The sequence below is a fragment of the Pteropus medius genome, unplaced genomic scaffold, assembly GCF_902729225.1.
Source record: "Pteropus medius unplaced genomic scaffold, Ma_sr-lr_union100, whole genome shotgun sequence".
Taxonomy (NCBI): domain Eukaryota; kingdom Metazoa; phylum Chordata; class Mammalia; order Chiroptera; family Pteropodidae; genus Pteropus; species Pteropus medius.
Window position 1 is genome coordinate 1785371 of NW_024355990.1, and position 27748 is coordinate 1813118.

Sequence of the window (27748 nt, forward strand, 5' to 3'; positions counted from 1 at the left end):
TGGCTAACGGGTAGCCTTAATGAGGTAGGGCCGGTCCAGGTTCTTGCCTTGCTGTTCTTGGACTGTGTCGGGGGAGGCCAGCGGGAGCTTTGTCCCGGAGTGGCGGGAAAACTGCCCTGTGACACTCGCAGGGGCTGGCATGGGGCGAGTTGGTTCCTGCACACCTGTCCCGAGTGCCGGGGGCACGTGGGCCTCACGGGAGCCGCAGCCCCAGCCCGAACCCACGCCAGCCCCAGGGGCCCAGCTACCTGAGTCTCTTCGCTGCCTTCTCGTTCACGGAGACGTGGACGATGATGGGGAAGATCTCCATGGCGTGCAGCGCACGGACGCTGTCCAGCCGGACGTCCAGGAGGGCGTGGGTGTTCTGGGGGGAGGAGGGACGGGTGAGGCAAGATCTGTGGCCACAGAGGAAGCGAAGAGCCACACCGGCAGCGGCAGGACGCTAGAGGGACGCGGGGGACAGTTCAACGCCCCTGTGTGCGCGCGGTGCCGACCGCAGCCTGGTCCCCGCCCGCCCTGAGGGGTCCGGCTGAGGGAAACGGGTCTGATGGAGAAAGACGAAAACCACGATTTCACTCCTATGTGGAATATTCAAAAAGTGAACAAACAAAACAGAGAAATAAACTCATAGGTACAGAGAACAGAACGGCGGGCGCCACAGAGGAAGCGGGTGGGATGCACGCGGCTTCCGGGGCGAGTGGCTCCAGCGCACGCGGACCTGAGTTTGTTGCACACCAGAAAGTCATGGACGTCACCACGATTGAAAAAGAACTGCAGTAACAAGGAAAGTTTCTATCTGCTTGGTTTTCCACCGGAGAAGGCTAGGGACTGCAAGCTGGGTTGAGGGAGCCTCTCAAGGGCTGATCCCCAGGGGCCAGTCGGCTGCTGCTCCCCCGCTGGCTGCGGGTTGGGAAGAATGGGGCATCCAGCCTGCTCTTCGCATCGATAGGAAACTTCCAGTCACAGCGAGCTTCCTTTCACATATTGGTTTAAACCTTAAAACACGAAGTAGTGTCTGCATTTTGTTTATTCATTAAACAAATGTCATCAAACGTCTCCTGTGTTAAGGGCACAGGCTCAAGGAGACCCGCCTAGGCTCACGGGGCCCTAAACGGAAATGGCTTGGTCCTTCCGTGCTGTGTCTGAACACCAAGCCAGAACAAGCGGAGCAGAAACCTGGGCTGTCGGGGTGGGGGTGCAGGTCCCAGCATCCCTCAGATGTCATGGCTGTCCTTCTTGCCTATCCCAGCACCCTCCTCTGGAGACGGAGTCCCCAAGTCCCCAGGGCAGTCCCCGGCCCCTCCCCTAACCTTTTCCATGAGGAACTCCACAGCCGGCCGCGTGGTCACCCAGCAGTGGCCTCCAGACACCTCCGTCTCCTGGATGATGTCTCCTCTCTGGCTGGAGGCATCGTACTCCTCCTGGCTCAAGTACTCTGAAAGTGACGGCGGACAGGCAGGTCACACACCCAGCTGCGTGGGGTCCTGAGGGAGCCCCGTGCTGTGCAGCCCCGCCCTGCTGACACCTGCCCGCTCGGGGGAAGCGCGTCCTCGTCACAGCCCTGGCCTTCCCGTTCAGAGGAGGCTGTGCCTGCCACATTCGTCCTAAACCATGGGACTGGCAGGTGCTGCGTTAGTGCCTGGGCGTGGGGCACGGGTGGAAGGGAGGGAGGAAAGATAGATGGAGGAAAGGATGGAGAGCTGGACAGACAGGTGTAGATAAACACACCCCTTCTCCGTCACTCCCCAAGCTCCAAACGCTCATATCCAACTTCCGACACCTAGAAATCCCTTCGATGCTTCAGATCACTGGTTCTCGGCCAGGGGCAATTTGGCCTCCAAGGGGCACTTGGCAATGTCTGGAGACATTTTTAGCTGTCACATCTGGGGGGCAGGGGGTGTGCTACTGGCATCTAGTGGGTTGAGACTAGGGATGTCACTGAACCTCCTACGATGCACAGGACAGTCCCACCCAAATGTCATAGTGCCAAGGCTGAGACCTGCCCTAAATAAAACTGTTTAAACGTACCCCCGCTCTGCCTTTCTTCCAAACAGCTTCTCTTGGTTCTGACCCCCCCCCCCCCCTCCGACAGAACTGCACGCTGCCTGCCCCCCCCATCCAAAGTGGCCCCAGCTCGCGGGGGCCCCGGTGCAGACAGCTCGTAGGTGCTGTCAGGCGTGTGAAAGTGCGGACAGACGCCTCGCGGCTGCTCTCCGGCCAGGGGACCACCCTCCCGCCGCGGGAAGACGCTCGGACCGGGGCCGCTGTGTCTCCGGGACTCCACCAAGCAGCCTGCGGCGGGCGGGCAGCACCCTGAGGCGGGACCGCCCAGCTAAGCACAGCGGTAGCTGCACCGAGTGAAGGGTGTCCCCCAGATTCGTGTCCACTTGGAGCCTTGGAGTGCGACTGTGCTTGGAAACGGGGTCTTCGCGGGCGTGAGCAGTCAGGGTGCGTGCCTGCTGCACGTGGGGGCCCAACGCAAAGACCGGTTCCCTTCCAGGAGGGTCGGGTGAGGACAGAGACGCACACGAGAGAAGACCAAGCGACGAGGAAGAGACGTGGCCACAGCCGAGGAAAGCCAAGGACGCTGGCGGCCAGCAGAGCCGGAGGGCCACGGGGAGCCCTCCCCCCGCTCATTGCAGGGGTGCGGGCTGCAGGCGCCTGGCTTCCGGACTGCCAGCCCCAGAACCAGGAGAGAGCGAGTCTGTCGCTATGGGCAGCCCGGTTTGTGGCATGTGTGACCACTCGCACAGTACGTGTCACGGCTCCGCAGAAAGTGGATATGGTGTCTGCCAAGGCCGAGCCCCACCTCCTGACGACAGCCGGGGCTCTCAGGTGGCAGCATACCTGCTTGGCATTTCTGAAACCCTTGGAGGAGGCACAGCTTCTCACTCAGGATCTTCCCGAGCAGCCTGGGCACGAAGAGCACGGGCCGGGGCCGGCTGGGCCTGCGGGGGTGCACCAGCGTGTAGGGCACCAGGGTGATGCAGCTCTCGGCCCAGAAGCAGCCGGCGGAGGGGCCTGCGGAGGACAGGGACAGCGGCCAGTGTCAGGCGGCCGGCCCCCGCCCGTCAGCTCTCCTGGGCTGCTCCCCGGGAGGGACTATGTTGTGCCCGTCCACAGCCCTGGCACCTACAGGAATACGGGGCACACCGGGCCCAGCACGGGGACCCAGGGTCCACACCACCCTGGCTGGGCGGGCCCTCCGATCGCGGAGCCGGGTTGTCCTCTGTGATCTGTGGATCGACCGCGGCTTGCGTGGCCCGCAGGGCGGAGGGCGGAGGGCGGACAGAGGAAGCCAGCTCTCTCCCTCCGTGTGGCCAGCCCCCCGCCCAGCCCCACACCCCCTCCCTCCTGTGTCCCCGCCCTCCTCTCCCTCGTGTAGGCTGTGCTCAGTTTTCAGCAGCCCTCTTACATTACACACCCCAAAAAACTTCCAAGAAGAGGAAATAAACGCCAATCGATTTAGCTTCCTCTGCGTCCACTGCCTCTCATGCTTCCCCCTGCCAACCTCCGGTCCCGGCCTCGCGCCCACACAACCGCCCCAGCGCGGCCGGAGGCCTCCACTGGTCTGTGTGGCGGTGGGTGTTGGGTAGTGTCCCATCGTTGCTATTCTGAGGGCACTGCTGTCCCCTAACTGTGCCGGTGGCTCTGGATGTCCACCGGGCAGGTCATGACAGGGAGGACAGCACAGTCGTGTGGTACGGAGACGTCAGTTCTGCTCCTTACGGGCCCTGGCCCCAGGAACCGGCGACACCCCAGCCAAGCTGGCGGACCCGCAGCCCCGCCTGCCTCACCTTCCGGCCTGCTGGGGTCCAACTGGGCCCCGTCAAAGGATGAACACAGGGGGCTGGCCTTGGTTCTGTCCACACTGACGATGCGGACCAACTTCTGCGGTCCCCCAGGGGGCTGCTGGAGCGGGAGAAGTGACGAGGAGCTGTCAGAGCCCACGCAGGGCCGGGGGCCAGGCGTCCGCCCCACGCGGAACCCAGGGCGCTCCCCGGACCTGCGGGCTGTGCCCACTGAACCGGCAGGAGCTCGGGCCATTTCATGGGGGAGGCGAGGGGGGCAGGAGAGGGTCCTCGGGCAGAGCCCCCCAGCAAGGTGTCCACAATGAGGGCGGCTGCATCAGGCAGGAAGGAAGGGCGGTGGCCCGCACAGCCCCGCTGCTGAGAGCCTGGGGCCACCCTAGCACCTTGCTCAGGGCGACTGAGTGTCCTATGTTGGGAAGACACGGAGCCACCCTCGGAGGGAATGAGGGCGCGGTGCAGGTAGACAGGCAACGGAGTGACTGTGCCCATGGCAGAGAGAGGGCCCACTAGGAGAGCCTGCAGGCTGGATGCAGTGTGTGGCCCTGGTGAAGCCCGGGGGCCCTTGGGGGGGACACGGGGTCACCTCCACGTGTGAGTAGTCTACCGCTCCACATGGGACCCTGGCCAGCCCCCACCCCTCTTCCAGCCCACTCGAGATGGGGCTGGGACCCTCTAGCAAAGGAGGGCTGGACCGGGCGCCCCCTCCCGCAGGCGACGTGAGCCGGGGGAGGGGAGGCAGGGAGCAAGGCGGGGCCTGCACGGGACCCGCGGCCAGGATCTGGGCAGCTGGCCGGCCACCTCACCTTGCGGGCAGCGATGCGCGGCTGGGCCATGTCCTGGATGAGGGCGACGAGCAGCTGCTGAGCCCTGCACAAAGGACAGCCCACTCCGCTGCCAGGGCTGAAGGAGGGGTGGCCCCCCTGGCGCCCTGAACACCTGCCCTGCCCACAGCGGCTCCCACCCTGCACCACTGCAGTTCCCGGGGCGTTTAAACACGCGCGGAGCCTCAGCTGGACTTCTGAGGTGACAGGGTGTGGGCCTGCCCCTGCTGAGCTGAGCTCCAGGGGACGCAGATTTGGCGAAGCCCAAGAGGCGCCGGGCAAGACGCCATGGCTGATCCAGGCCACAGTTCTCAGCGGGGGCGGGAACACTGTCCCCGTCCCAGGACTGAGGGCTCCCCAAGCTGGCACCGAGCTCCGGTGTGACTGGTCACCCTGCCTCCGGAGGACGCTGCCCTGTCTGGAGACACTCTGGGCTGTCGCAGCCGGGGGCGGGGAGACAGGGGTGCTGCCCCACTGTGCTCAGGACAGCTCCCGACAGAGGGGGCCAGCCCCAAATGCCAAGGGCGCTGAGGTCGGGGAACTCTGGTCCCGAGTGCTCCTGAACGATCTAGAACTGAGGTCCCCATCTTTCCGCAAACAAACTCGCCTGAGCGATGCAATTGGTGGGTGGCGTCCTGGGGATTCCACGTGTTTGGGGCCCCAGGAGGGGTCCTCCGTGCTGAGCAGGGCCCGGGGAGGTCACCCCGGCAGGTCCCGGCAGGTCCCGCCCGCTCCGGGAGGCGTGGCAACCCGGGACAGCACTCACTGTGAGTAGTTGGGGACGGTGCCGTGCTCCACGTCCTTCGTGCTGTACGGGCCGACGCGGTGGGCGTGCCAGCAGCCTTGGCCCTGGCACAGGGTGTCGGTGACATGCAGGATGTCACTGCAGTGCACCTGCAGCTCCCCCTCCGCCCGCCCCTCCATGGCCAGGTTGACCCGGATGTAGAAAGAGTCCCCCGAGGTAGCCACTTTGGCCTCCAGGTCCTGGACCAGCTTCTTATAACCTGATCAAGGACAAGAGAACAGATAAGCCCAGGCAGTGATCCCACAGGAGGAAGGATCTGGAACGGGAAAGGAGGAGAGAAAGAAGGAGCCCCTGCCCCATGGTCTCTGGAGCCACTGGTGCGGGGTCAGTGGGTGGGAGGTCCCCAGCTGCCACGGGGGCCTCCGCAGATTCGGGGCACAGCCTGGCTCTGGACAGGCCACGGAGCTGATATTGGCATGGCCAGGGGCCCACAGAGATGGGCCTAGGTAGCTGGGCAAGACTCAAGAGGCGCCCTCGCTGGGGGGTGTGTACCCTCCACGTTGACCTTCACGGACAGGCAGCAGAAGCCGTTCACCCTCCTGAGAAGTCCCACAGCCTGCTCCAGGGTCGCGCCCTCCAGCACAGCCTTGAAGGAGGGCGCTGTCGCCTCGTAATCCACCTGCGGGCAGATCAGAAGGGTTGGCTTCTGTCCACCAGGATTCTGCGGCCGAAGTCCCGGTGCAGCGTGCACCCCACAGTAGAACCCGCGCGCCCATCAGGGCCTTTGCCACACGCCCCGTGTCAGGACACCTTAATTCAGCTCCTGAAAGCTGCACACATTCCCACGGCAAGAGTCAGCCGCCAACTGTTCCCAACACACCACGTACCAAGATCACCGCTGAAGACCGAGTTTCTGCTCTTCAAAATGGGCCTCATTCTAGAGCATTCTAGAACATTCTAGATCAGGATTTCTCAGCCTGGAGACTCCTGACATTTAGGGCCAGGCTGTCCTGGGCTTCTCAGCCTCCACCCACCAGATGCCATGCGACCCCGGCCCACCCCGGCCCCAGTTGTTTGTTCCCTATGTTGCTCTAAGTTTAGGGAAGTATGTAGTTTTATACCGAGAGGAAAATAAAAATGTGCTTTTAGCAGTTACATTTAAATTGTCCCCATTTGGGATCAGGACCATCTCCCCAAACGTCTTTAAGAGACTGTGACTTCACATGAGCCCATCGCTGGGAATCTGGACAGGACGCTGGCTGTCTGAAACGCGGTGAAGGGCTTCCGTGCCGTGTGGAGTGGAGGACAGATGATGATGCTTTTATCAGGAGCTCGATTTGAGATCGTTGGAGGCAGGAGGACGTGGCTTGGCACGTGGACAGCCGTTCAGAGAAGCCCATGGGGTCACAGGGCTGCTGACCAAAGGGCCCGGCCTCCCTCCCGCCCCACAGCCACCTCACCTCCCGGAGAAACGGGGCAAGTCTCAGGAAAGGGGTGACGCCTGTTTTGTAAACTTTTTACTATTTTTAAAAAGCTTGAAGTTCAACAGTTCTGCTTTTAGGCTACATTGAAGTCACCTTCTGGCCTCTGCATTCACTTCATAACTAGTTAAGTTGGACATTTATGTTTTCTGCAGTTTAATGAATACTTCAGGACAAAAATTTTAAAAGATGCCCTCAATGGTCAACGTGGTGAATTTTGTCATATTTTCTCACACACACATGCATGCACACACACGTACACACACACAGTGCCAAGAGGAGCACCCCTGTTACAGAACAAAACAAATCACACAAGCCCCCACATCTCACCCTCAGGATCTGGGTGCCCGGACGTAAGGCCATCTCGTCTGCCGCCGAGCCAGGGGTGACCCGGTGGATGAAGATGCCCGTGAGGTTCCCGCCGATGACACTTATCTGCTCCAGCAACGCATCCCCCTGGAAGGCCAGCACCGTGACCTGGCTCAGGATCTTCCGGGCCGGCCTCCGCCGCACCGGGGCAGTGCTGCAGGGAGGGAGGTGACGGAGCTCGTGTGTGGCCCAGAGCAGGCGGTCCGGCCAGGCCGTCGCCCCACTGGGGCCCCTCGGGCTTCAGCATTCTGCAATTCTCCACCCCCCACCCCCGCCATGACCCCAGCCTCAAAAAGGCTGTCGCCTCCCAGCAGGGACGGGACACGGTCCTCCCTCTGCAGCTGCTGGGCCTGGCCGCGCCCTCTGCTCACCTGGCTGAGAGGCAGAGGCCGCCGGAGACTGGCCGCAGGCTGTTCGAGGACTCATGAAGCTCTAGAAGGAAGTGGAGGCTCAGGCACAGAGCAGACAAGCCCACAAGGTCGCTGACCCCTGACAAAGCTTCGGGCCACCCTCAATGCCCCCAGCCCCCAGCCTTGGGCACTCCAGCCTACTGAGGCCAAGCCTTCTCCTCCTCCCTTTCCCCGGCTTAGACCTCGATCCCCCCGACAGGCACTGCGGGTGGGGGGGCCACCTGCGGGTGTCCTTCATGACCCCCAAATGCTACCAACGCTTTATGGGATTGGGATCAAACCTGGGTGCCCCTGGGCCGGCGTCCCCACCCTGACCTGCATTTCCGCATGACAGTGGAGGCCACAGGCCACGGCTGCCGCCTGCTCAGCCCAGGCCACGCCGCCTAGCTGGCCAAGGAGCCTCTGAGTCCATGGTCCTAGCACTGGATGTCCCCAAGGTCTCTACCTCTGCGCTTTAGGGCTCAGCCTGTGAGATGGAGGGGCCCCGCCTGGCAGCAGCCTTCCCACAGAGCAGTCCCACCCAGTGGACTGCCCAAGAGCCGGCAGAGGCAGGGCCAGCTGCCTGCCCCAGGCAGCTGTGCCCAGCTCACAAGCAAAACACACGCGCGATTGCAGTCAGAGCCGAGGGGAGTTAGACCCCCCGACGCGTTCGAGGTCAGTTCCGCTAAAAGTGGGTGAAAACGGCAGCCCACGGAACCGCGGCGGAAGGGAGGGGCGGTGAGCCTCCCCATCCGAGCTCTCCCATCGGGGGATGTGCCAGCCGGGTGCCCCCGGCCCAGCAATTATAAACAAGCCTCCAGTGGCCTTGGAACAGGTAAGGGTTCCAGTCACGTGACCCACCGCCCTGCTGTAAAGGTGCGTCTGTGTGGAACAGCGTGGGGCACAGGCACCCCTGGTGGCATAAGGTGAATTCCGGACGGGTGCTAAGCACCTACTGTGTGCGAGGCCTGCAGCTGGGGCAGATGTGCAGGGTGGGAGGAAAGGGGGCTGTCCGTGAGGGCCCCCTGGCTTGAGAAGGGGAGAGGACCAGTCACATCACAAACGTGAGGGACAAGCCACAGGAGAAACGCGAAGCTGTCAGGTGTCAACGGCCTGGAGGAGAGATGCTCCCACAGGTGGAGCCTCAGCCAGCAGTGGGGGCTGATGCCCGTTGCCCCCCGTCACTGGGAGGCCCAGGGTCCACGGGTCAGGGCAGGGAGGAAGAGCGAGCGAGAACACGTGTGCATGAGCATCGACGCTGCGCTGGACGTGGAGATGGACCCGCGACAACAGAAGGCCGCCCAGGGAACAGAGCCCCGGGCGCTAGCTGGCGCCGCCGCAGGCCCGTTCAGGGTGAGGTCACGGCCACAGCGCTCTGCTCAGCCCCTGGGGAGACACTGGGCCTCCCTGAAGATCCCCGACCTTGCCCCGTCCTGCCTAGCCCAGGGGAGGAGGGTGCTGCAGAGGCTGGGGGCGGGGCACGCTCACCTGCTCTGTCTACGATCTCGTAATCTAGGTCTGCGTCGCCCGCCTCGCCTCCCAGGGAGGCGCCCCCATCTACCTCCAGGATTTCTGGGAAGCCGCTGTGGAGTGTAAGGAGACAGCTCAGGCTGCATAGCCCAGCCCCCCACCCCCCCGTCTCAGGCCCAGAGCCCCCAGCACCTGCCTGGCCCTCGGCTGGCGTCCCATCCAACCCTGACACCCGCCCCTCTACCTGGAAGAGCAGGGGTCTTCCCAGAAGTCCTCTGTGGCCCGCTTGTACAGGGACTGCTGGCTGGGAGGCACAGGGCTGCTGGAGCGGAAGCTGTCCGCCAGCTCGCGGCTAGACGTGGTGCTCAGGTCGGACCAGAGCTGAGACTGCAGGAGGACCAGCGGAGTCAGCGGGGCTCATGGGCGTCCCCACGCCCCCTCCCCTGCTGCGAAAAGCCACGCCCCAGCTGTCAGGGCAGAGGGGACGAGAAGGGAGGGCGGGCGGCGCAGGTCGGCATGTTAGTTGAAGACCTACTGCGCGCCGCGCGTCTCCCCCCCCCACCCTGTTAACGGCTCTCCGCTTTTCACATGGCTTGGTTCTCACATAAATCTGCGAAGTGGGCAGTAATGTCTCACTCTACATATAAAGCCATCGAGGCCCGGAGAGGCCACGTGCAGGACGCCGAGTGGGGGTCTAGAGGGCAGTGTGGACCCAAAAGCGGCCCCCCGCCCACTTAAGCATGGCTCCAGCACCTGCTGCGCAAGGCCACCTTCCGTCCCCTGGCCGGCCCGAGCCGTGGAGGTACCGGCCGTACCTCGGAGGAGCTGGGACAGCTGCAGTCACCGTCATCCCGTGGGCAGATGGCAAACATGCGTACGAGCCGCTGCTTCCCCCTCCGACAGGGGCCCCTGGCCCCCGCTTCCTGCTTGGGCTGTGGAGAGGCCCCCACGGGCTGGTTAGGTCAGGAGTGGTCCCCTGCATGCTCTCGGGGTGTCTGCCCCATCACCACCCCCATGTTCACCCTCCTGGGCAGGTTCCTCTCATAGGCTCCCAGGCGAAACATTCGCAGCCCCCCCCTCCGAGCCTGGGATCCCCGGCTGACCACAAGGGTCACTTGGTGGAGCTGACCACCAAGGGACTGTAGAGCAATCGCCTCGACGAGTGGCATTTCTCTTTTAGAGACTGTGTGTGGTCCTTCACCGGTTGTGCTGTGTGTGTGACACACCTACCCATACGGCACATAGATCGCTGGGGGTGGGGGGGTCGATTAGAGAAAGAACAACGCCCATCCCCCCACCCTCGTCACAAACGGCAGCTGGCACCTGCCTTCTGCTATGTGCACACGCATGGGGAGGGGGGAAGGGCTGGGGCCTGCAGGAAGGGGGCCCTGGCCCTGCGCCCCCTGGGTCCCCCTGAAGTCTTGCCCGCCCAGCAGGGTGCCAGGGCTGTGGGGAGGCCACTCTGGAGGGTCTGTCGTGGTTTCAGCTCTTTGGGAACATGGCCTCTTCACGCAGGTAAGCCTGCCACTGTCACCCTGGGACACTGTCACCCAGGTAAGCCTGCCACTGTCACCCTGGGACACTGTCACCCAGGTAAGCCTGCCACTGTCACCCTGGGACACTTTCACCCACGTAAGCCTGCCACTGTCACCCTGGGACACCGGACGCAACCCTCTCTGGAACGTGTCATCTCCCAAAGCAAGTGGCCACCGGCAGTTTCATCTGCTGCTTCCTTTCATCGTTGAACACCACACTTTACAGGTTCCAGAAACTTCTGCCGAGCTCCCCCTTCCAACTTGCGTAACGGCATCACAGAGTCGGTCTGCCCAGCCAGCATCTTCGATGTCTGACACCACGGTTCGCTCACAGGACCCGGTGCATGGTGGTGAGTTAGATCCAGACACCCCAGCCCTAGCGAGGGCCACGAGTGGCTGTGGCCGGCTCAGCCCTGTCCCGTGCCCACCTCCTGTGGGCCTCTGGCCCTGTCTCCCTGCATCTGCTGACGCCGAGTGCGGGCAGAAGTGCTCACCTCTTGCAGTGACTCGGCCTGCAGCGTGCGGAGCTGTTGGCGCAGGTCGCAGACTTGGTCCGTCAGCTCGAACACTTTCCTGCGGAGGGCGTCCTTGTCCGTCAGGCTCTGGGAAATCTCCGCCTGGGCTGCATCTCTCGCCGAGTACGCCTGCAGGCCAAGACGCAAAGATGCCCCAGCACAAAGGGCCAGCACGGGGCGAGGGCCCAGCCGGAAACAGACACTGGCTTCTCATCTGCCTCAACGCTGGACTCACCAGCGTGCGCCACATGCAGAGCTCACCCCGACAGGCACACACTACTGTCTGTTTACAGTCTGGGTGACGTGCGGGGTTTGAATGACACCCGGTGTGTGGCTGTGCACAAACTTCACGTGCCAAGAACAAAAGGAGGCACTAGATGCGACCTCCAGTGCTGGGCAGCGAGCGAGTCAGCAGACGACAGCGGTCTGAGTTGAGAAACTGTGTGCACCGGGGAGGGAGACCCCCAATCTGGAAGCGGCTGCCATCGAGGGCAGGGCCAGCTGCGTGAAGTGGCCAGCCAGCCCTTGGCCGTGACTCGGCCGACGGGCGCCTCCTGCTCCCTCTGCGCCCCTCGCCCCGCCCTGCCCAGCCCCTCGCCCCACCGGTACCTGGTCCCGCTCCTTCCGCAGCTCGGCCACTTGGCTCTGCAGGGCGTTCACCTTCTCCCTGTAGATCTCGCAGTCCACCTTAGTTTTCTGGAACTGGAGCAACGTCTGCTCCTTCTCTTCCCAGTACTGGACACAGGGGGACAAACAGCGCATGAAGGAAGGTCAGCGGCCCTGAGGCCCGGGCCAAGGATGTGGTCGGTGGGGGAGCCCTGGGGACAGAGAGGACGGTGGTTCTAGAGGTAAAAAGGGGTGAATTCATGCTGTTTCTTAAGTGCTCGGTTGCAGGAGCATCCACAGAGTTGCACGGCTGGTTATCCTTGAACGTGGTCATGACTACGCGTGGCCGATGCACGTGTAATTGTTTTGTTTGTCCCGTGCCACCGAGTACATAAGGAATTTCCTCCCCCCGCCCCTGCAGCAGCTCGTGAGCCCGGCTCCCACGCAGGGCCCCACGCACTGCACGGGACCTCTAGGTGGTGCTCAGTACAGCTTTGAGGAGGGAGTAACGGAGCGCGCGTGGGGTGAGTTAGGTGCACTTGGTCCTAAGCCCGGTGTGGACTCAGCATCTCTGTCGCCAGGGTGTGGCCCTGCTCTGGATGCGGCCGGGAGCTCACCTGCTTTTGCTGCCTCTCGGCGGCCACGGCCCGCGCCCTCAGCGAGTGGATGCGGTCCACCAGCTCCTGCTTGCTGTCCAGGGCCTCGTCCAGGCTCTGCTCCAGGATGTCCTTCTCTGCCTGCGGCAAAGAGAGATCAGCCCAGGGCCCCGACCTCCCCACAGGCCTGCCCTGCAGGGTGGGGGTTCTCCCTCGGATCGTCCTGAGAACAGGTGGCTTCTGCACAGCTCGTGGGGGAGGCGGAAAGTGCTGGAAGCTGGAGCCTCTCGGGACAGAACCTCCCCCAGCCCTTTCAGCCACCCCTTCAACGAAGCCGCAGTGGACGGACTTTCCGAGGGGGGGCCATCAGCTATCAGGTCGAGGCCTCCCTTGGGCTCATTCCCCGGGCAGGGGGTCGTGACTGCCCTCCGCCCAGGCTGTGTGACGGTGCCAAGCACCCAGTGGGTGTCCCTAAAGACATGTTCGGCCCACAGATCTTAACTACGAGATAGGAATCCCATCTAGCGGAGACGCGAGGGCTTGCACACCGCAGGGCACTGTCGTCCCCAATTCCCAGCGTGCCATGACCCCCACTCTCCAACGCAGGGCACTTTGCAGGCACAAAGGTTTCCTTCCCTGTCCCCCAGCTTTAGAGCGAACCCCATCCTTACAATCAGCCCAGTCCACTCCAAGACGGCGGCCGAATAGGAGGGGCTGGGTGGGGCATTGTGACTCGTGTCTGAGCGCCGTGAACCCTGCCAGCGTTTGGGGGCTGGGGAGGCGCAGGAAGGAGGGAGAGAAAGGCATCGGGCTGAGTTGCTAGGTTTCACGTCACCTGGCCCTTTGTCACACCTCAATGGGATGCCTGTCGGAAGTCCCGCAGCCTGGGGGAGCCACAGGGAAGGAAGGTGACCCCGCTGGGGACTCCAGGACCTACCATGCTGAAAGTCAGTGACCGGAGTTTCTCATTCTCCTCCTTGAGGCGGCTCAGCTCCTCGGCTCCCGGCTCCAGGCCACTGGCCATCTTCAGGGAGCGCTCTCGAAATTCCCGCTCGCAGGAAGCAGACAGCCTCTCTCGCTGCAGCTCTTGCTTCATCAGATACAGCTGCCAGGAGGAGAGGATGGGGGAGGGCTGTGGGGGTACCACCTTTACCAGACCGGAGCCGGAGGTCCCCACTCTCCTCAGTGAGGGGGCCGGCCACACTCAGAGCCTTCCTGCGCCTCCGCCCACAGAAACCGTCAAAGGGTCCGCCCCAAGCGGGAGAAAGGCACTTTAGCTGTGCTTTATGGATGACGCGTAGCAGCTAACGGCTGGGCTGGGTCCCCTGAACAGGGCAAGGAGCCCTGACACCCAGCTCTCGGGTCCTGTCCTGAACCAGAGTCACTGGCAGCCAGAGACGAGAGGCCAGCGAGGGTGACTCTTCCAGGACAGCCCCCTCGCCCAGTGTCTCCCTTCCACAGTCTGCCAGCTACTGCAGACACAGGGAACCTGGATTCTTGAAAACCAGTACGTGGGAAGAAAGGCGCAGTCGGGTGGGGCGGAGATGCTGGCTCCAGGGATGCCAGACGCGGTCTACTGACACGCTTGCGATCTGTGTGCAGCAGGTGCCACCCCCGCCCAGCCTTCTGCCGGCCTCCGTCCCAGGAGGAACTTGGACCTGGAGCTGGGTCTGGCCCCGTCCGTTCCGTGTGGTCTTTCCCCAGAAGGCAAACCCGGGACGTCTGGGAGTCAGGCCCACGTCCAGCACTGACCCTGGGGCTGGGGTCAAGCGGAGAAGGGAGGAGCTCCCTCCTGGCCCCTTCCCTGCCGACACCCAGTTAGCGAACTTCCACAGGCCATCACCAAGCTCCTGCTGTGAGCCAACGGGCTAGGCCTGTCACATTCCGCACGTTCAGAGTAAAACCGAACCCCTGAGCTCTGGAAGAGGGACTTAGAACCGAAAGTGCCCCCAAACAAATGAACCTCATTATGTTTCGAACAAACGCCATGGCCGTGAAGTGGGGAAGGGACCGAGAAATGGGGGTGGCCCGCGGTATTTAACTGCGAGCCGCAGCCTTGGTCGGGGCGGGGCGTGGTGGGGAATCACGGACCCTGGCCTCCCGGAGTTCTGTTTTCTATATGGGCGAAGTGATTTTGCTTCAGGTGCACTGTAGGAGTGAGCGGGTGAGCGGGTGAGCAAGTGGTGAGCGGGTGAGCAAGTGCGTTCTCGCCGGGAGCCAGGGTCTCCCGTGGAAGAGGCCCCCTGCGTCTGTGCCAGTGATGGACGCGTGAGTGGGGATGGAAAGGCTTCCTCTAATGGTCAGGGCGCCGAGGCGAAAATGCGATAAAGGACGTTATTTAGGTCAAACAATACGAGAACATGTGCAGCTTAGATCAGAGGACTTAACCGACGAGACTCACGAAGCTGTGGCTGCACCACGGCTATGTAAAGCTCCCTGTTTTAGGACCCGCACATTCAAATGCTTACGGTGAAAGGGCCATGATCTATGTAACTCATGTAGTTCAGGGAAAGTGTGCGTACATGTGTGTGCATGCATGTGTGTGCACACGTGGGTATATGTATGCGTTGTTGGGAGAGAGACACAAAGAGCCTGAACGATAAAGTAAGGGTATACGGGTAGCCTCTGTACTACTTGTATTTGTACGTTTTCAAAAATAAATTTGAAATTATTTCTAAATAAAATTAAAATTAAAAGAACAAAAGAAACAAGGCCATAGTTAAAGGCAAACAGCCAATGTCAATGTGACAAGGCATGAACATCCTCGATATTTAAACTACAAAATCAGAAGATAACAACACCCCACAGAGAAATGAGTAATAGACGTTGCTGGGGTTCGAGGGGCCTCGCCAGCAGCACCCCTGCCTGGCGCCCGAGTCCGGGACCAGCCAAGGATGACAAGGGTGGGGTCTCCTGTCCCCGCGGTGCCGACAGCTGTGGGGCAGTGGGACTCGGTGGGTCCACCGCCGCGGAGCCCAGAATAGCCAGACCCGCCCTCGGACGCAGACAGGGGGGCCTCCCCACGGCGGCACTTTCCAGACCAGCCCGCCCGCCCGCCCACGGGCACCCACGGGCCGGGGCAGGCTCACGGCAGAAGGGGCAGGAGGGCGCCCGCCAGGCGCGGGGACACGCACCTCCTCCTGCAGGCCGTGGCAGCGCGTGGCCGCCAGCTCCTTCTCCTGCAGCGCGCTGCTGTAGCGCAGGGACAAGCTGAGCATCTCGTCCTTCAGCTTCAGCACCTCGTGGAAGTGGGCGCTGACCTCGCGCTTCATGCGGCCGTGGTCGGCCTCCAGCTGGCGCAGGCCCTCGGCGCGGGCCTCGGCCTGGCCCAGGCGCTCCTGCAGCCGCCGGCACTGCTGCAGGAGCGCCTCCTTCTGCCCCTGCTCCTGGCGCAGCTCCTCCTGCAGGCTGCCGATGGCCCCGGCCAGGCACTGCGTCAGCTTGGACGTCTCCATGAGCCCTGCGGGGGAGGCGCAGGGGCAGACGTCACCACGCGCCCTCGCTCCCGGCCCTCCACGCCTCTGCTCCCTGCACCCAGACTCTCAAGAGAACTCCCCGGCCCCCACCGCTGCCCATGGGTGGGTCTCCTTAAAGCTTCCGGGCTGAGCTGGACTCAAAGATTTTGGTAAACAAACTACATGACTTGAGGTTTCCATGCAAGGTCACCCACTCTCGGCCTTCCCGTGGGACCCCACTGTTCAGACCCAACCCCTTGCACCAGCCCAGATGTGCTCAGTACTAACACGATTTAACGTCATCCTAAAAACCGTAGCTGGGAGCACAGAGCCGCATAGTGCAGACTCTGACACAAGCATGCACCGTGGCCAGCAGGAAGAAAGGTTTTCTCAGCCGGTTTACAGGGATGTCTGTCCTGCTCCTCTGGAGCCCCCCAATGTCTCAGTGGCTCCTCCAGGGACGCCTACAATCACCCAGTGAAAATGTTCATCCCCTCCGCCAGGGTGAACCTTCGCTTAGCCAGCTGAGCACATGCACAGGGGGCGGCAGGCTCCGCCCCCTCCCCGCTGGCGGGCGCCTCTGTCCTCGGTGGGCCCAGGTCTGGGCTGCCCACTGCACCAAGCCCAGGCCCCCGGCAGGCATCGCGGAGCTTTTCTAGAGAAAGGGGACTCCCCCTTTGCCTGCGCCTCTCAAATGCTGATTCCACAGCGTGAGGGGCTCCTCCAGGTGCTGGGTGAGCAGGGCCAGAACTTCCTGTTGGAGCCTGAGCCCCACCCCCGCAGTTAGTGGGGGGTCTCCTCACTCCCAGAGTGGCGGGCACAGGACGCCTCTAGCACAGCACGCCGCCAAGGGGAGCCCCCGAGGCCACTAGGAATCAGAGGCTCTGAGGAGCCCCCGGCCAGCCCCACTGGACGGCGAGCACTCACCGCTGAAGGTGCCGAAGTCCACGTCGGGCTGCAGCCCAGTGACCAGGGTGTAGATGTCGGGATTGTGGAACTTCAAGCTCTCCAGGAAGGCGACGGCCCCGTTCTTCCCTCGCGTCCTCAGCAAGTCCAGCAAGTGCCCTTGGAAGCGAGAAGTCTTAGCTAACGGGGTGCTGGGCGGGCTTCGCCACGAGGGGCTGGGGGGAGGAGAGAACCTGGAGCATCTGGGGTTCAGGACCGCAGGGCTGGGGCGAGCTCCGCGGCTCTTACAGGTTCCTTTAGTCACAGGGCAGCACAGACCCGAAGAGGGCGAGGCTGACGTCTACTGAGCAAGTACTGCGGCCGAGATAAAGCAAAAGACTGACGAAGACAATCCCTGGTCTCAAGACCTGCCAGGCGTGTTGGTGGCCAAGTGCAGACGTGTGTGTGGTGTGTGTGGTGTGTGTGTGTGGGGTGTGTGTGTGTGCGCGCGTGTGCGCGCACGCGAAGCTCGTGGAGGAAAGACGTGAACAGTAACACCCCAGGGCCCAGGCCCACCCAGACCAGCACCCTCGGCTTGGGCTCACTGCTCCTGCATCTGACGCTGGGCAACAGGCTCACACAGCATCGCGTCAGTGGCTACCGCCTGTTGCCCGCTGCCGATGGCCCGGGCTCTGAGATGAGCATCTGAGAAACAGAAACTCACTCAACAACTAACGACCTGGCACGGCCAAACGACCGGCTTAGCCGCTTTCGAATGGATCGACGCAGCCTGTGGAACGCGGGGCCGCTCCAAAGACGTCCGGCACAGGCTGCGCTGCAGCCCCAAGATATGTCTGCTGGAGCCTACGAAAGAGGGCCTATGGGCAAAAGGGTCTTCACAGACATTAAGCTGTGAGTCTCGAGATGAGCTCAGTCTCAGGGTGGTCTGGGTGGGCGTGAAATCCGACGACGTGTCCTTATGACAGAAAAGGAGCGGTGCACAGAGAAGGCCGTGGAAAACGGGACAGAGGCCAGAGCGGCACAGCCACGCGCAGAGGGACGCCTGGGGCCAGGGGCTGGAGGAGGCAGGAAGGACCCTCCCCTAGATCCTCGGAGGGAGCATGGCCCCGCCCATGCCTGGACTTCAGATATTGGCCTCCAAACTGTGAGCGAATCCATTTCTGCTGTTTGAGGCCACCCACTCTGTGGTCATGTTACTGCGACCCTGGGAGAGAGACAGCGTCCCCAATGGAGCTCGGGCTTGGAACTTGGGCTCGGTCAAGCCGGCTGGGCAGACAGGGCCTGGGGGTGGGGGGCCGGGGCGGGGCCAGGCCTCACCGACTCGCATGGCGGTGTTGGTGAGCTGTGGGCTGTGCAGCACCTCCTCCTCGTCCAGCTGGCCCAGCACCCTCGACTGGCGCAGGTAGGGCGTGAGGCGGCTGGGGCAGACGCTGCGCACGATCCTGTGACGGTGGCTCTCCATCATCTCCCACAGCGCGTCCTCGTCCAGGCTGGTCAGCGTGGAGTCCGTGCAGCGCAGCTCCGCCATGGCTGCGGGCGCCTGAGAAGCCTGGGCGGAAAGACGGGCACAGAGTGGGGGGTCAGCCCCAGCTTCTGGGCGCAGGAGCCCTTCCCACCGGAGCCCCCTCCGCCACGCCGCTGGCCGGGAGGGGAATCTGGAAAGCATGATGAGCTCGGCCCTGGCCCGTGTCCCGTGACCAGTGGGAAGGGACATCAAGGCAATCTTCCAGGGCAGACCGGGGACTCAGTTCTCTGGGTGTCAGGAGACAGGATTTGCCTTTAAACACAGGACACTGCCCTGGCCTGGGGCACTGACCTAGGAGCTCGGTCCAGACTATGCAGTCTCAACAGGGGCGCAGGAGTCCCCACCGGAGCCGAAACCGGATCTTGAGCAAAAATCCTCACTTTTCTGTGCTTAAAGCACAGGTGTGCGCAAACAGATCTACGGTGTGCCTGAGCTAGTACTGTTCCTTAGGAGGGTGATTAGGGAAAGATGTCTAAAACGGCCTCTAAGGGGTGACGGGGAAAGGGGGCCCAAGAACCACCGCCCCAGAATAAACATCCAGCGCCCACGGCCCATGCTGGAGGCGGCGGGGCGGTCAGCGGGAGGCGGGCTGGGAAACGGCGCTCACACAGGAAGCACACTGCTCGTACTTGCTGTGGCGGACACTTGTCATTCTCACAGCCCCGGGACACTTGTACTGAGACGCTGGGGACGTCAGGGGAACGACACTGTGTTAGAGCGAGTCATGCAGACTGATAGAAAACGCAAGTGAACCACCCTGTAGGGCAGGTGGTAGAGGCCACGCCCCCTCGGCTGGTGGCTGTGCGGGTTTGGAGTGGCCAGGTCTCGGAAGGCCGAGCTGCAGCGGGCCAGGGCAGACCCGGGGCCGGTGCCCAGGCTCCCGGTCTGTGTGGATGAAGCGCCTGAATCAGCTCCGCAGCAAAGCCCGGGAATGTCATCTCCCCAGGGGCATGCGCACTAGTCCCGCATCCAAGCCCCTCCACTGGGAGGACATCAGGAGCGCGTCCCGTCCCGGCTTTGTAACAGCCACCTCCGCAGCTGTGTTCCTGTCACAGTCATCTGCCTTCCCTCCTGGCCCTGGCACAAGGTCAATCATCTAAATAATTCTAAAATGTTTTTAAAACGGTGATCTGTTTCAAGCATATTAAAAAAAAGGTCCTACTAATCATATAACAAATATCCACGCGCCCACCGCCAGATTTGACTTGTCTTAACCGTCTGGACTTCAGACTCCTTTTTGAGGAAACGCATACTGAGCGGCAGCTCATGCCTGTGCTGCCCTCGGCCTCTCTACCTTCCCTCTGCCCAGGCACCATGGCTCCAAAGGGCACAGCATGCGCGCAAATGGTAACTTCACAGACACAGCGTCTTCACTGCTAACTGACTCGCCCTCGCACACAGGGATACACGTGGTCTGGGGTGAGCACAGGGATACATGTGGCTACATCGACCTTTCAGCTGCATGCTAGATTCGATTATGTGAATAAAGCAGAGCCGATTCACTGAGGCTCCTGTGGCCGTCTGAGCTTCCCCTCATCGCACTCTTCGTGTCCTGTGCGTCTCCTCAGGCACAGGTCGGGACACAGGTGGGCACAGGTGGGAGCGTTTCTCTTGGACCCAAACATTCCTGTGATTTGGTTCTTTTCATTTGGGATGACGACCTACACTGGCTGGAGTTGAATGCCTCTTGAAGAGGTGTGTACACTAACCATGCTTAAAAACTGGTGCAAATCAACGTTTGTAAACTAAGAGAAATGGGAAATGGTCGCTGAAGGGTCCTTTCCCCATGAACAGCCCCTGTGACCCACCCCCGGGCCAGCCCGCAGCACGCACTCACCGAGAGACGCTCCCCTCGCCTCGGTCTGCGGGGAACTCCCCGCGGTGGGATGGGGCCTGGCGGCCGAGCTCCGAGCTCCGTTCTCTGCAGGCTGCTGAGCAGAACAGGGCAGGGCTGGGCAGGCAGAGCTTGCCAAACCAGTGCCCTGGTGGTCTGACGGCCACTTCAAGCCATGTGACTTGCTCCCAAACTCAGAGTTTCAGGCGGCCAAGACTAATGCAAGAGGAAAAAGCAAAGGCAAACTCTGATCCAGGAAACAGGACAGGTCTTTGACCCCTGAGGTTTGCTCAGTCAACACAGAGCTTCCTTAGCACTAGGAGCAAGTTTCTAGAAGGAGAATGGGCTTTGAACCCTAGAAGGACAAGGCCAGTTGGCAGGTGCAATAGTTACCAGGGTGTCGAGGGCCCCTGGGCACCACAAGGCCAGACCCCACTGACGGGGAGGGGGCAGGGGAGTGGGCAGATGTGGGAGAGGGAACCAGGGATCGTGAGCCCATCTGTCTCACTGTCCCTTGGCAGTTCATTCCTGGTTTCCTCAGGGGACAGTTGAAAGATGCTGTGCACCAGGGTTTTATGGACCGAATGGTGTCCCCTAAAAGATACTCTGAAGTCCTAACCCACCCATGGCCACGAGTGTGACCTTATTTACAGACAGGACTGTTGCAAATGTAACCAAGTCCAGGTAAGGCCATCGGGGTGAGCCTTCAGTCCTGTATGACAGGTGTCCTTCTAACAAGAGACGGGACCCCAAGACACACACACACACAGAGAATGCCATGCGACAACCAAGGCAGAGACCGGAGCGATTCGCGTATAAGCCAACGCACACCAACAACGGGACGCTCCAAGGAGGGCCTCGGCGGGCCCTCCTCGAGACGTGGAGTGAGCCCGCCCTGCTGACACCTCGATTTTGGACTTCCGGCCTCTGGGTGGAGGGGGTGGTGCTGGAGGCTGAGAGCTAAGGGGTACAGGGTGGTTTCTTTTCTGGTGATGACAATGTTCTAAAATTGACCATGTGGACGGACGCACAGCTCTGTGAATGCCCTAAAAGACACGAATTGTGCACCTTAGATGGGTGAATGATGCAACATGTGAATTATATCCCAATAGAGTTGTTTTCAAAGAACAAAAAGATCCCAGAGCTGCAGGTGCCATGCCCACTCCCCCCTCCCGGCCCCGCCCCTGCCAGGATGCAGGGGGAGGGTGGTGAAGAGGGATCCTGGTGTCCTGGGCTGCCCCTGCCTCCCTAAGGCCAGCACCCCCGCCCCGACACGTGGGACACCAGCCCTTCTGTTCTTTCTCCTTCTTTTTAGCCTGTGCTGGGCCTGCAGGCAGCCTGACTTTCCGGGGCCCCGGCCAAGGGCCTGTCGCCTGCAGGCCCCGCCCTCCCCTGCACGATGCTTCCTCATTCCGGCAACCCCACTCCCTCAGCTGCCCCTGTGACCCCAGGAATGCCTCTCCAGTGTGCAGCACATCCGGCAACGGGTTCCCCGACACACCTTCCATGACGACCTAGATGACAACCCTGTGAGTGCGGCCGCCTCCCACTGTGTCTGGCGCCAAGGTTCTGGGTCAAGTGCAGCATGTAAAACTCCATGCAAATGACGAGTGTGCTGACTGAATGCACGCAGCCTCCCACCCCCAGTGCCTTGCGAGCCCCATTTTTTTTTAAAGCAGCAGCCACAAATGAGGAAAGGTGCAAAGGTAACAACTTTCTGCCAAAACTTTGAAGAATGGCAGATGAGCCCCCAAAACAGACGGGGAGGTGCAGGGCCCGGCAAAGCACACAGCCGGCGAGGGTTCTCCCCACCACCTGCCTGTCAGAAGAGCAAGTGACTCTGGGGGAGCCTGGAGGGTCAAAGACAGCACCCCGGACCTCCCCACGACGTCCACAAGGGAAAGTTCTCCACTCAGCCGGGGTGGGGGGTGGCGACCCTGGCCTGGGGGGTCGAGGAAGAAAGCCCGGACCCCACCGAGCACTGCTGGCCACATGTGAGCGTGGGGCCTGTTTAACTATAGACCCAGGACTGAACTCCCATGGGAACTGGGGTCCAGACAACCAAACGGGAAGATCCTCTACCGGGACAATGCAAGGGCCAGGGAGCTGAGCCCGAGAGCTGGGCGGGGAGGAGGGAGTCGCCCGCCCGCACCTCCTGCCAGGGGCGGGTGCCACCAGATGAGGCTGGCGGGTTTTAGGCATCGCTCAACTTGCTGTGGGTTTCATAATCTTTTATCTTAACCTTAGTGAGGATTTTAAAGGAAGCAATAGTTCTCACAATAGTTGAGAAACACTTGGGTTGCATTCAGCAGTTCCGTGATTATTTTAAAACAATTTTAAGTGAAATTAAAATTTTACTTTCAAATCATGGAAAATGTGATCTTGTTTTTGTAAAATAACGTATGTGTACCTCTCTCTCTGGCAGTCCCCCAGTCTGTATACTTATCCATCCACCTGTCCAATCTGTCCATCTGTCCGTCATTCAGAGTGTGTGACCGAGAATTGACGGGATAGACAGACACAGAGATACAGAGAGATATAAGATTAGAGATAGAGACAGAGATATGCGTAAAAACAGAGCGCGAGGGTGAACACACTTCACTAATGCTAATACTTGTTCCCTGAGTTGGTAGAATTTTAGGAAATCTGTTGCCTTCTACTTCTGGTATCGACCATTACACTTTGTAGAATAAGCACACATGGGATTGATAAAACCACAAAATCACTATCTCAGAAAACAAGACAGTAATTCGATTGATCAAACGGAGAAGGAAATGGGCCCCGCCCAGACTGCCTGGGACACTTCCTGTCCTGGCGTGATTAATCACGGTGCCCGCTTGCCCTCACAGATGATGCCTGTGTTTGATGCCAGGTTTCCTGAACTTGGAAACCTGCCTGTGTTTGGGGAACCGTCATGGAGAAGGAGGCACAGGTGCCCAGAGGCCCAGCCCCTCACGCTGCGGCGGGACACCGGCAGAGGCGGCCTGCCTCATCTTTCTCTCAGTCCCCTGAGGGGGAGCCAGCCGTGCAGTCTGCGGGGCAGGACAGGTGCTGCCGGGGTGGGGAGCTTTCTGGAACAGCCAGGGGAAGGGGGAGGAGGACCTGGCTGGCCCCGTCCTGCGTCTCGTCTGTGGGCGTAACTGCTCCTCACTCCCGGGATGGGATCTCTCACATTCCACCTCGCGAAGCGAAACGGAGCACTTCTATAAAACCCTTACGCTCCCCGAGTTTCTCACAAAACACCCACTTTAATATGCATCGAGCCTGAACCCAGAGGTTCAAAGCAGGTAGGAAACATGCTGACCCTGAACCATGACCCCAAAGGACTTCCCTTGACTGGGGTCAGTGGCCCTGGACCAGGCTGAGTTCAAGGAGCCGATGACCACATAATTTGGGCTCACAAAATATTGATTTTTGTTTCCAGCAAATTACACCCTGGCATGGTGGCCAAGAGGCCACGTGGCCAGCCTGCAGCAGAAACTCCAGGCTACCTGGCTGTCCAAGGACGCCCTGTGACCAGGACCAGCTGGAAAGTGAGTCATGCAGGGCTGCGGGGGCTTCGGGTGCCTTCCCGGGGCTGGGTCCAGGGGTGACAGCCCGCTCTGGGAGGGTCCTCCCGTCCAGCTTGCCCCCACGGAAAGTCTGCGGCACTTGGCTTTTTCAGACCCCCTCCAAACGAAGTGAACTCAGGAAGTCAGGGCCGGCTCGGGACGCAGGTCTCTCCGGGGCACTCTAAGCCCCAACCAACTGTCCCCAGATCCTGGGAGCCCCAAAGCCCCAAAACTACTGGGGTTTGGGTACAAGTGGGCGGAGCCAGGTAGCAGCCGCTCCTGTCCGTTCTTTGTACAGCGATGCAGCTCGCGATGGACCCCAAACGCAAAAAAAATGCGGGCATTTCTTTGCAACTCAGCCCCAGTTTAAACAGAGGTGAGTCCTAACAGGAAGGAACATGTGCCCGGAGACCCCGAAGGGCGCCCTAAACCCTGTAAGAGTCGTCTTCCCGCCCTGCAGCGGTTCCCGGCAGAGCCTAGGATGGTAAGAGCCTTGGGCATCTGACATGGGACGTCCTGTCCAGCCCCTCCCGCGCCAACATCCTTCTCATAGCCCAAGGCTCAGTGCCTCCTCTCCCCTGGGGAGTGGGGAGGAGAAAGTACACGCACATACGGACACACACACACACACACGCACACGCACGCACGCACACGTGCAGGACCCCAGAGTAGGAAAGAAGGCATCAGAGGGAGCTCAGGGCCCCGCAGATACGACTGAAGGGTGAGGCAGATGGGCGCCGAGCACCCCACACCGCAGCGCCGCTCTCTGGCTGTGCGCTTACCACCACGGGCAGGGCTGGGCTTGCTCACCTTGAACCTGAACTTGGAAACCTGCCTCCCCCTTTCTTTCCCTGGGCAACAATGCCGAGGTCTGAGTCCAGCGCGGAGCACTCCTCCTCACGCCCTCACCACGCCAAACGGGACATTCGCTTTCTCCTCTGCCATCCGCGAACCAAGCACCACCCCCTTACGGGGAAGAAGCCACCCTCCTGTTCCACCCCCTCTATGACAGCTCTCCGACCCGTCCTGCTGTCCACCCTCCCCTGGTGTGCTGACCTGCTCTCCTCGGCGGGGGCTCTGCGCTGGCCTTCCTCGCCCTCTAGAAGCCCCGACTGGCAGGGCCACAGGCTCTGCGGAAAGGCAGTGGACCAGCAGGTTTGGCAGGAGCGTCTGTCAGGCCCGGCCTGGCCCTGCCCTGCCCTGCCCACGGAAGCGATGTCTTATGCGGGCATCCACACGTCACGCGAGCTCCGGTGCATTCCCACAGCAAGGCCACCATGTGCCGTTTCCTTTGCCTTGTGAGTCAGGGGAATCTTCTGGAAGCTGCCCATGCATCTGGTCAGCCCACAGATGGCGGTGACTGAGAGGGTGACAGAAAACCTCAGATCTTCTCTCTTTTGTGCCCAGTCAGCCTGGCCCATCACAAATCCTCAAAGACGATTAAGACGAAATCCGGAGCCCTTCCTCAGTTCTCACGGGCGATACGAGAAGCATCTAAACAATTCCAATGGATGCACCTGTAGTCGACGTTCAATGATTACTATTTATATTTAGGTGACATTCTAGGTTCTTCCACGTGAATATATATCCAGAATCAGATCATCACTCGACACCTGCGTGGCTGTGCCCCGATCATCACCCACCTGGACACCTGCAATGATCTCCTGGCTGCTTCCTCTGACGCCTCCCAAAGCCAGTTTTCAACACAGTAGGCAGAGTGGGCCTGTTCAAGGAGTCCGGTCACGTCATTCCCTTGGGTTTGGAGGCCGCCAAGCCCTCACCACGTCCTGGGCACGAGCCGCTGCTCGTCTCATACTCGCTGGCCCCATTTGCGTCCACCTGCTCCGCCAGCGCTGCATGACGCCCCTGCCCCAGCGCCTCTGCACTTGCTGTTCCTGCTGCCTGGGCCTTTTCCCTCGCCTCCTTCAGGACTCCACTCGAGGGCCACCTTCCCAGAGAGCCCTCTCCGGGCCATTCTATTAAAATCACCAGCTTCCCACCCTGAGCCTCCTGCCTCTTTTCCCTGATTCGTTTTTCTGTATCGGACCCATTGCCCCCTGACGTAGTATGGACCCTAATGCCCTGTCGTTTCTTCCTGCCACCCCAGTGCGAGCCTGCAACCTCCAGAGGACAAGAACTAGCAGAGCCAGGTCATCTTCCTAAGCCGTTTATCAGAATGTGGTCCTCTGCCCCAAAGAGAGACCACCCTGAAGTGGCTGCTGCGGCAACCGTGATGCGCATTCGAATGCCGTTTTGTCATCCGTCTGACAGACCCTTCCCGATCTGTGCCTGGTCACCTTTCCTCCCCCCTCCCACCTCCCCCGCATGTGTGATGCCACAACCATCCTGGCCTTCCATCCCGCCACTGTGCCAATCCCCTGCCCACCTGGGGGTCTTCGCGCTCTCTGTCCCTTCTTCCTAGAACACTGCTCCCGGGGTGTCACCGTGGCGGCCTCCTCCAGACACCCGTAGCCAGCAGCCCCCTTCACTCTCCCACTCTGCCTCATTTCGTCTGCATCACGGTGGCTGTAAAAGCTGCAATCACCTTACTGTTTTGCATGTTCGGTTGGGCTGCCCGTTTGGGGAACACGAGTTCCCTGAGGGCAGCACTCTCGGTCCTGCTCGCCACCCAGTCCAGCACCTCAGAAATGCTCTGGGCACACCCGCTGCCCCGGTGCCGGATGCCTGCAGCGCGGGGTCCGAGGTCCAGCCAGGTGGGTTCAGGCGGGGCTTCGTCAGGTGCCCGCCTGGCCGGTGAGCTGGAGAGAGCTGAGCCTAGAAAGGAACAGAGTTTACCACTTAGTGCCAGGTAATGGGCGGGGTTTCTGGCAGAAAGTTGTTCTTTGGGGACAGCGCCTTGGATCCAGGACATGGACTCCTGTGGCAGTGACTCATGGAAGCCCAGCCCAACCCGGCCCAGCCCAGCAGCACTACACCCAAACCTCCTCCTGCCCTCGGACTAGGTGAGCTGCCTGACCATCTGCGGCCAAGTCCGGCAGGGGCACAGTGGGAGAGACAGCTCGGGAGGTGCAGCCCGCAGAGCTGTTCCGTCTTGCCCACCACTGTAGCGTGAACTCTGGGAGTTCCTGAACCACTGGGACCCCATCGTTCATCCCTCTTTCCCTCTTGCCCAGGACATTCAGGCACACCTACTGTGTGCTAGAGCAGGGATGGGGAATGAAACAGACAAGAGCCCCCCTTGAGATTAGTCTCATCAGGTGAGATAACACCTCTCCCCAAATATAAAGAGAATGGGAGATGAGGCACAGGAGACAGAGTCCATATTTAGGGTGGGGGTCATTGCCGGTTAGACTGACCTCCAGGACAAAGATGAGTCTGCCTTGTTCCCCACTGTTCCTCTGAGAGCGTTGTTCACCAAGAGACTGACCCGACACCCACCCTGGTGGTGTCATTTTCATGGACTCTGGCCCAAAGTCTAAAAGGTTACTGGCTCTAAAGGAAGGAGGGGACCCCTAATGTATATTCGGACATAGCAAAAGAGACATTGCCAGGAAAATAGCATAAAACATAAAAGTGCGAAGGTAAAAGTTGAGTGTAGGTGGATCACGAATACGAGTAAAAATTCTGAACAAATGCAGAAGAGGCCGTTAATCTCTTGGCATTCGAAGAGTGTAATCGCTCCTCTCCCTCGTTGCTGATGCCAGAATTTGGAAAGCCAGTAAATCTTCAATTTACTCTTTCCCCACGCTCCTGGCATGGTTATTTTACATGTGGTTAAGTATTTACAACAGTACTTAAGTCCAATGGACTACATCAAATTAAAATGTTTCTAGTAGCTAAATTCAAGTAGTGAAAACAGGTGAAATGAAGTTAATATTTTAACTCAGTATATCTAAAATACTGTCATTTCAGCATATAATCGATATAAAAATTATTGAGATCTTTTACATTTTCTTATACTGCCTTTGAAATCTGTATTTTACAGCACGGCCCTAGAGCACAGCTTGTGAAAGTGTGTGTAACCTCAAAAAAGGCATCAGGTAATTCTTTGGGAGTGAGATCTAAGAACTTATATTTTATTTAAAGTCTAAAAAAGAAATTCAGCTCCATAAATATTTAACATTGGACTAATACCAGCATCCTTGTCAGCAGTATTTATCAGGTCAATTATCTTGTA

The 27748-nt window shown here is 60.5% G+C and overlaps 1 protein-coding gene across 17 annotated transcripts in view; it reads right to left on the reverse strand.

Moving 5' to 3' along the window:
• CARD14 (caspase recruitment domain family member 14) overlaps window positions 1-27703 on the reverse strand; it is a 29088-nt gene extending 1385 nt beyond the window's left edge. The window contains exons 1-23 of one of the 17 annotated variants that reach the window (XM_039859351.1): window positions 26928-27703; window positions 26156-26385; window positions 25254-25333; window positions 20063-25127; window positions 18018-18249; window positions 16722-16859; window positions 15474-15799; window positions 13277-13444; window positions 12361-12480; window positions 11747-11872; window positions 11117-11266; window positions 9903-10019; window positions 9332-9474; window positions 9106-9200; window positions 7600-7660; window positions 7190-7382; window positions 5931-6057; window positions 5400-5637; window positions 4616-4679; window positions 3798-3912; window positions 2848-3021; window positions 1311-1435; window positions 249-364 (exon numbers count right to left, since the gene is read on the reverse strand). In XM_039859351.1, coding sequence (XP_039715285.1) covers window positions 249-364; window positions 1311-1435; window positions 2848-3021; window positions 3798-3912; window positions 4616-4679; window positions 5400-5637; window positions 5931-6057; window positions 7190-7382; window positions 7600-7660; window positions 9106-9200; window positions 9332-9474; window positions 9903-10019; window positions 11117-11266; window positions 11747-11872; window positions 12361-12480; window positions 13277-13444; window positions 15474-15799; window positions 16722-16859; window positions 18018-18228 — 2807 coding nt within the window. In that variant the 5' untranslated portion in view covers window positions 18229-18249; window positions 20063-25127; window positions 25254-25333; window positions 26156-26385; window positions 26928-27703. Of the gene's footprint in view, window positions 1-248; window positions 365-1310; window positions 1436-2847; window positions 3022-3797; window positions 3913-4615; window positions 4680-5399; window positions 5638-5930; window positions 6058-7189; window positions 7383-7599; window positions 7661-9105; window positions 9201-9331; window positions 9475-9902; window positions 10020-11116; window positions 11267-11746; window positions 11873-12360; window positions 12481-13276; window positions 13445-15473; window positions 15800-16721; window positions 16860-18017; window positions 18250-20062 lie in introns of those variants that run through there. The other 16 variants (XM_039859355.1, XM_039859353.1, XM_039859350.1 and 13 more) reach the window with 16 other exon arrangements.
• Between the last annotated feature and the right edge of the window lie 45 nt (window positions 27704-27748).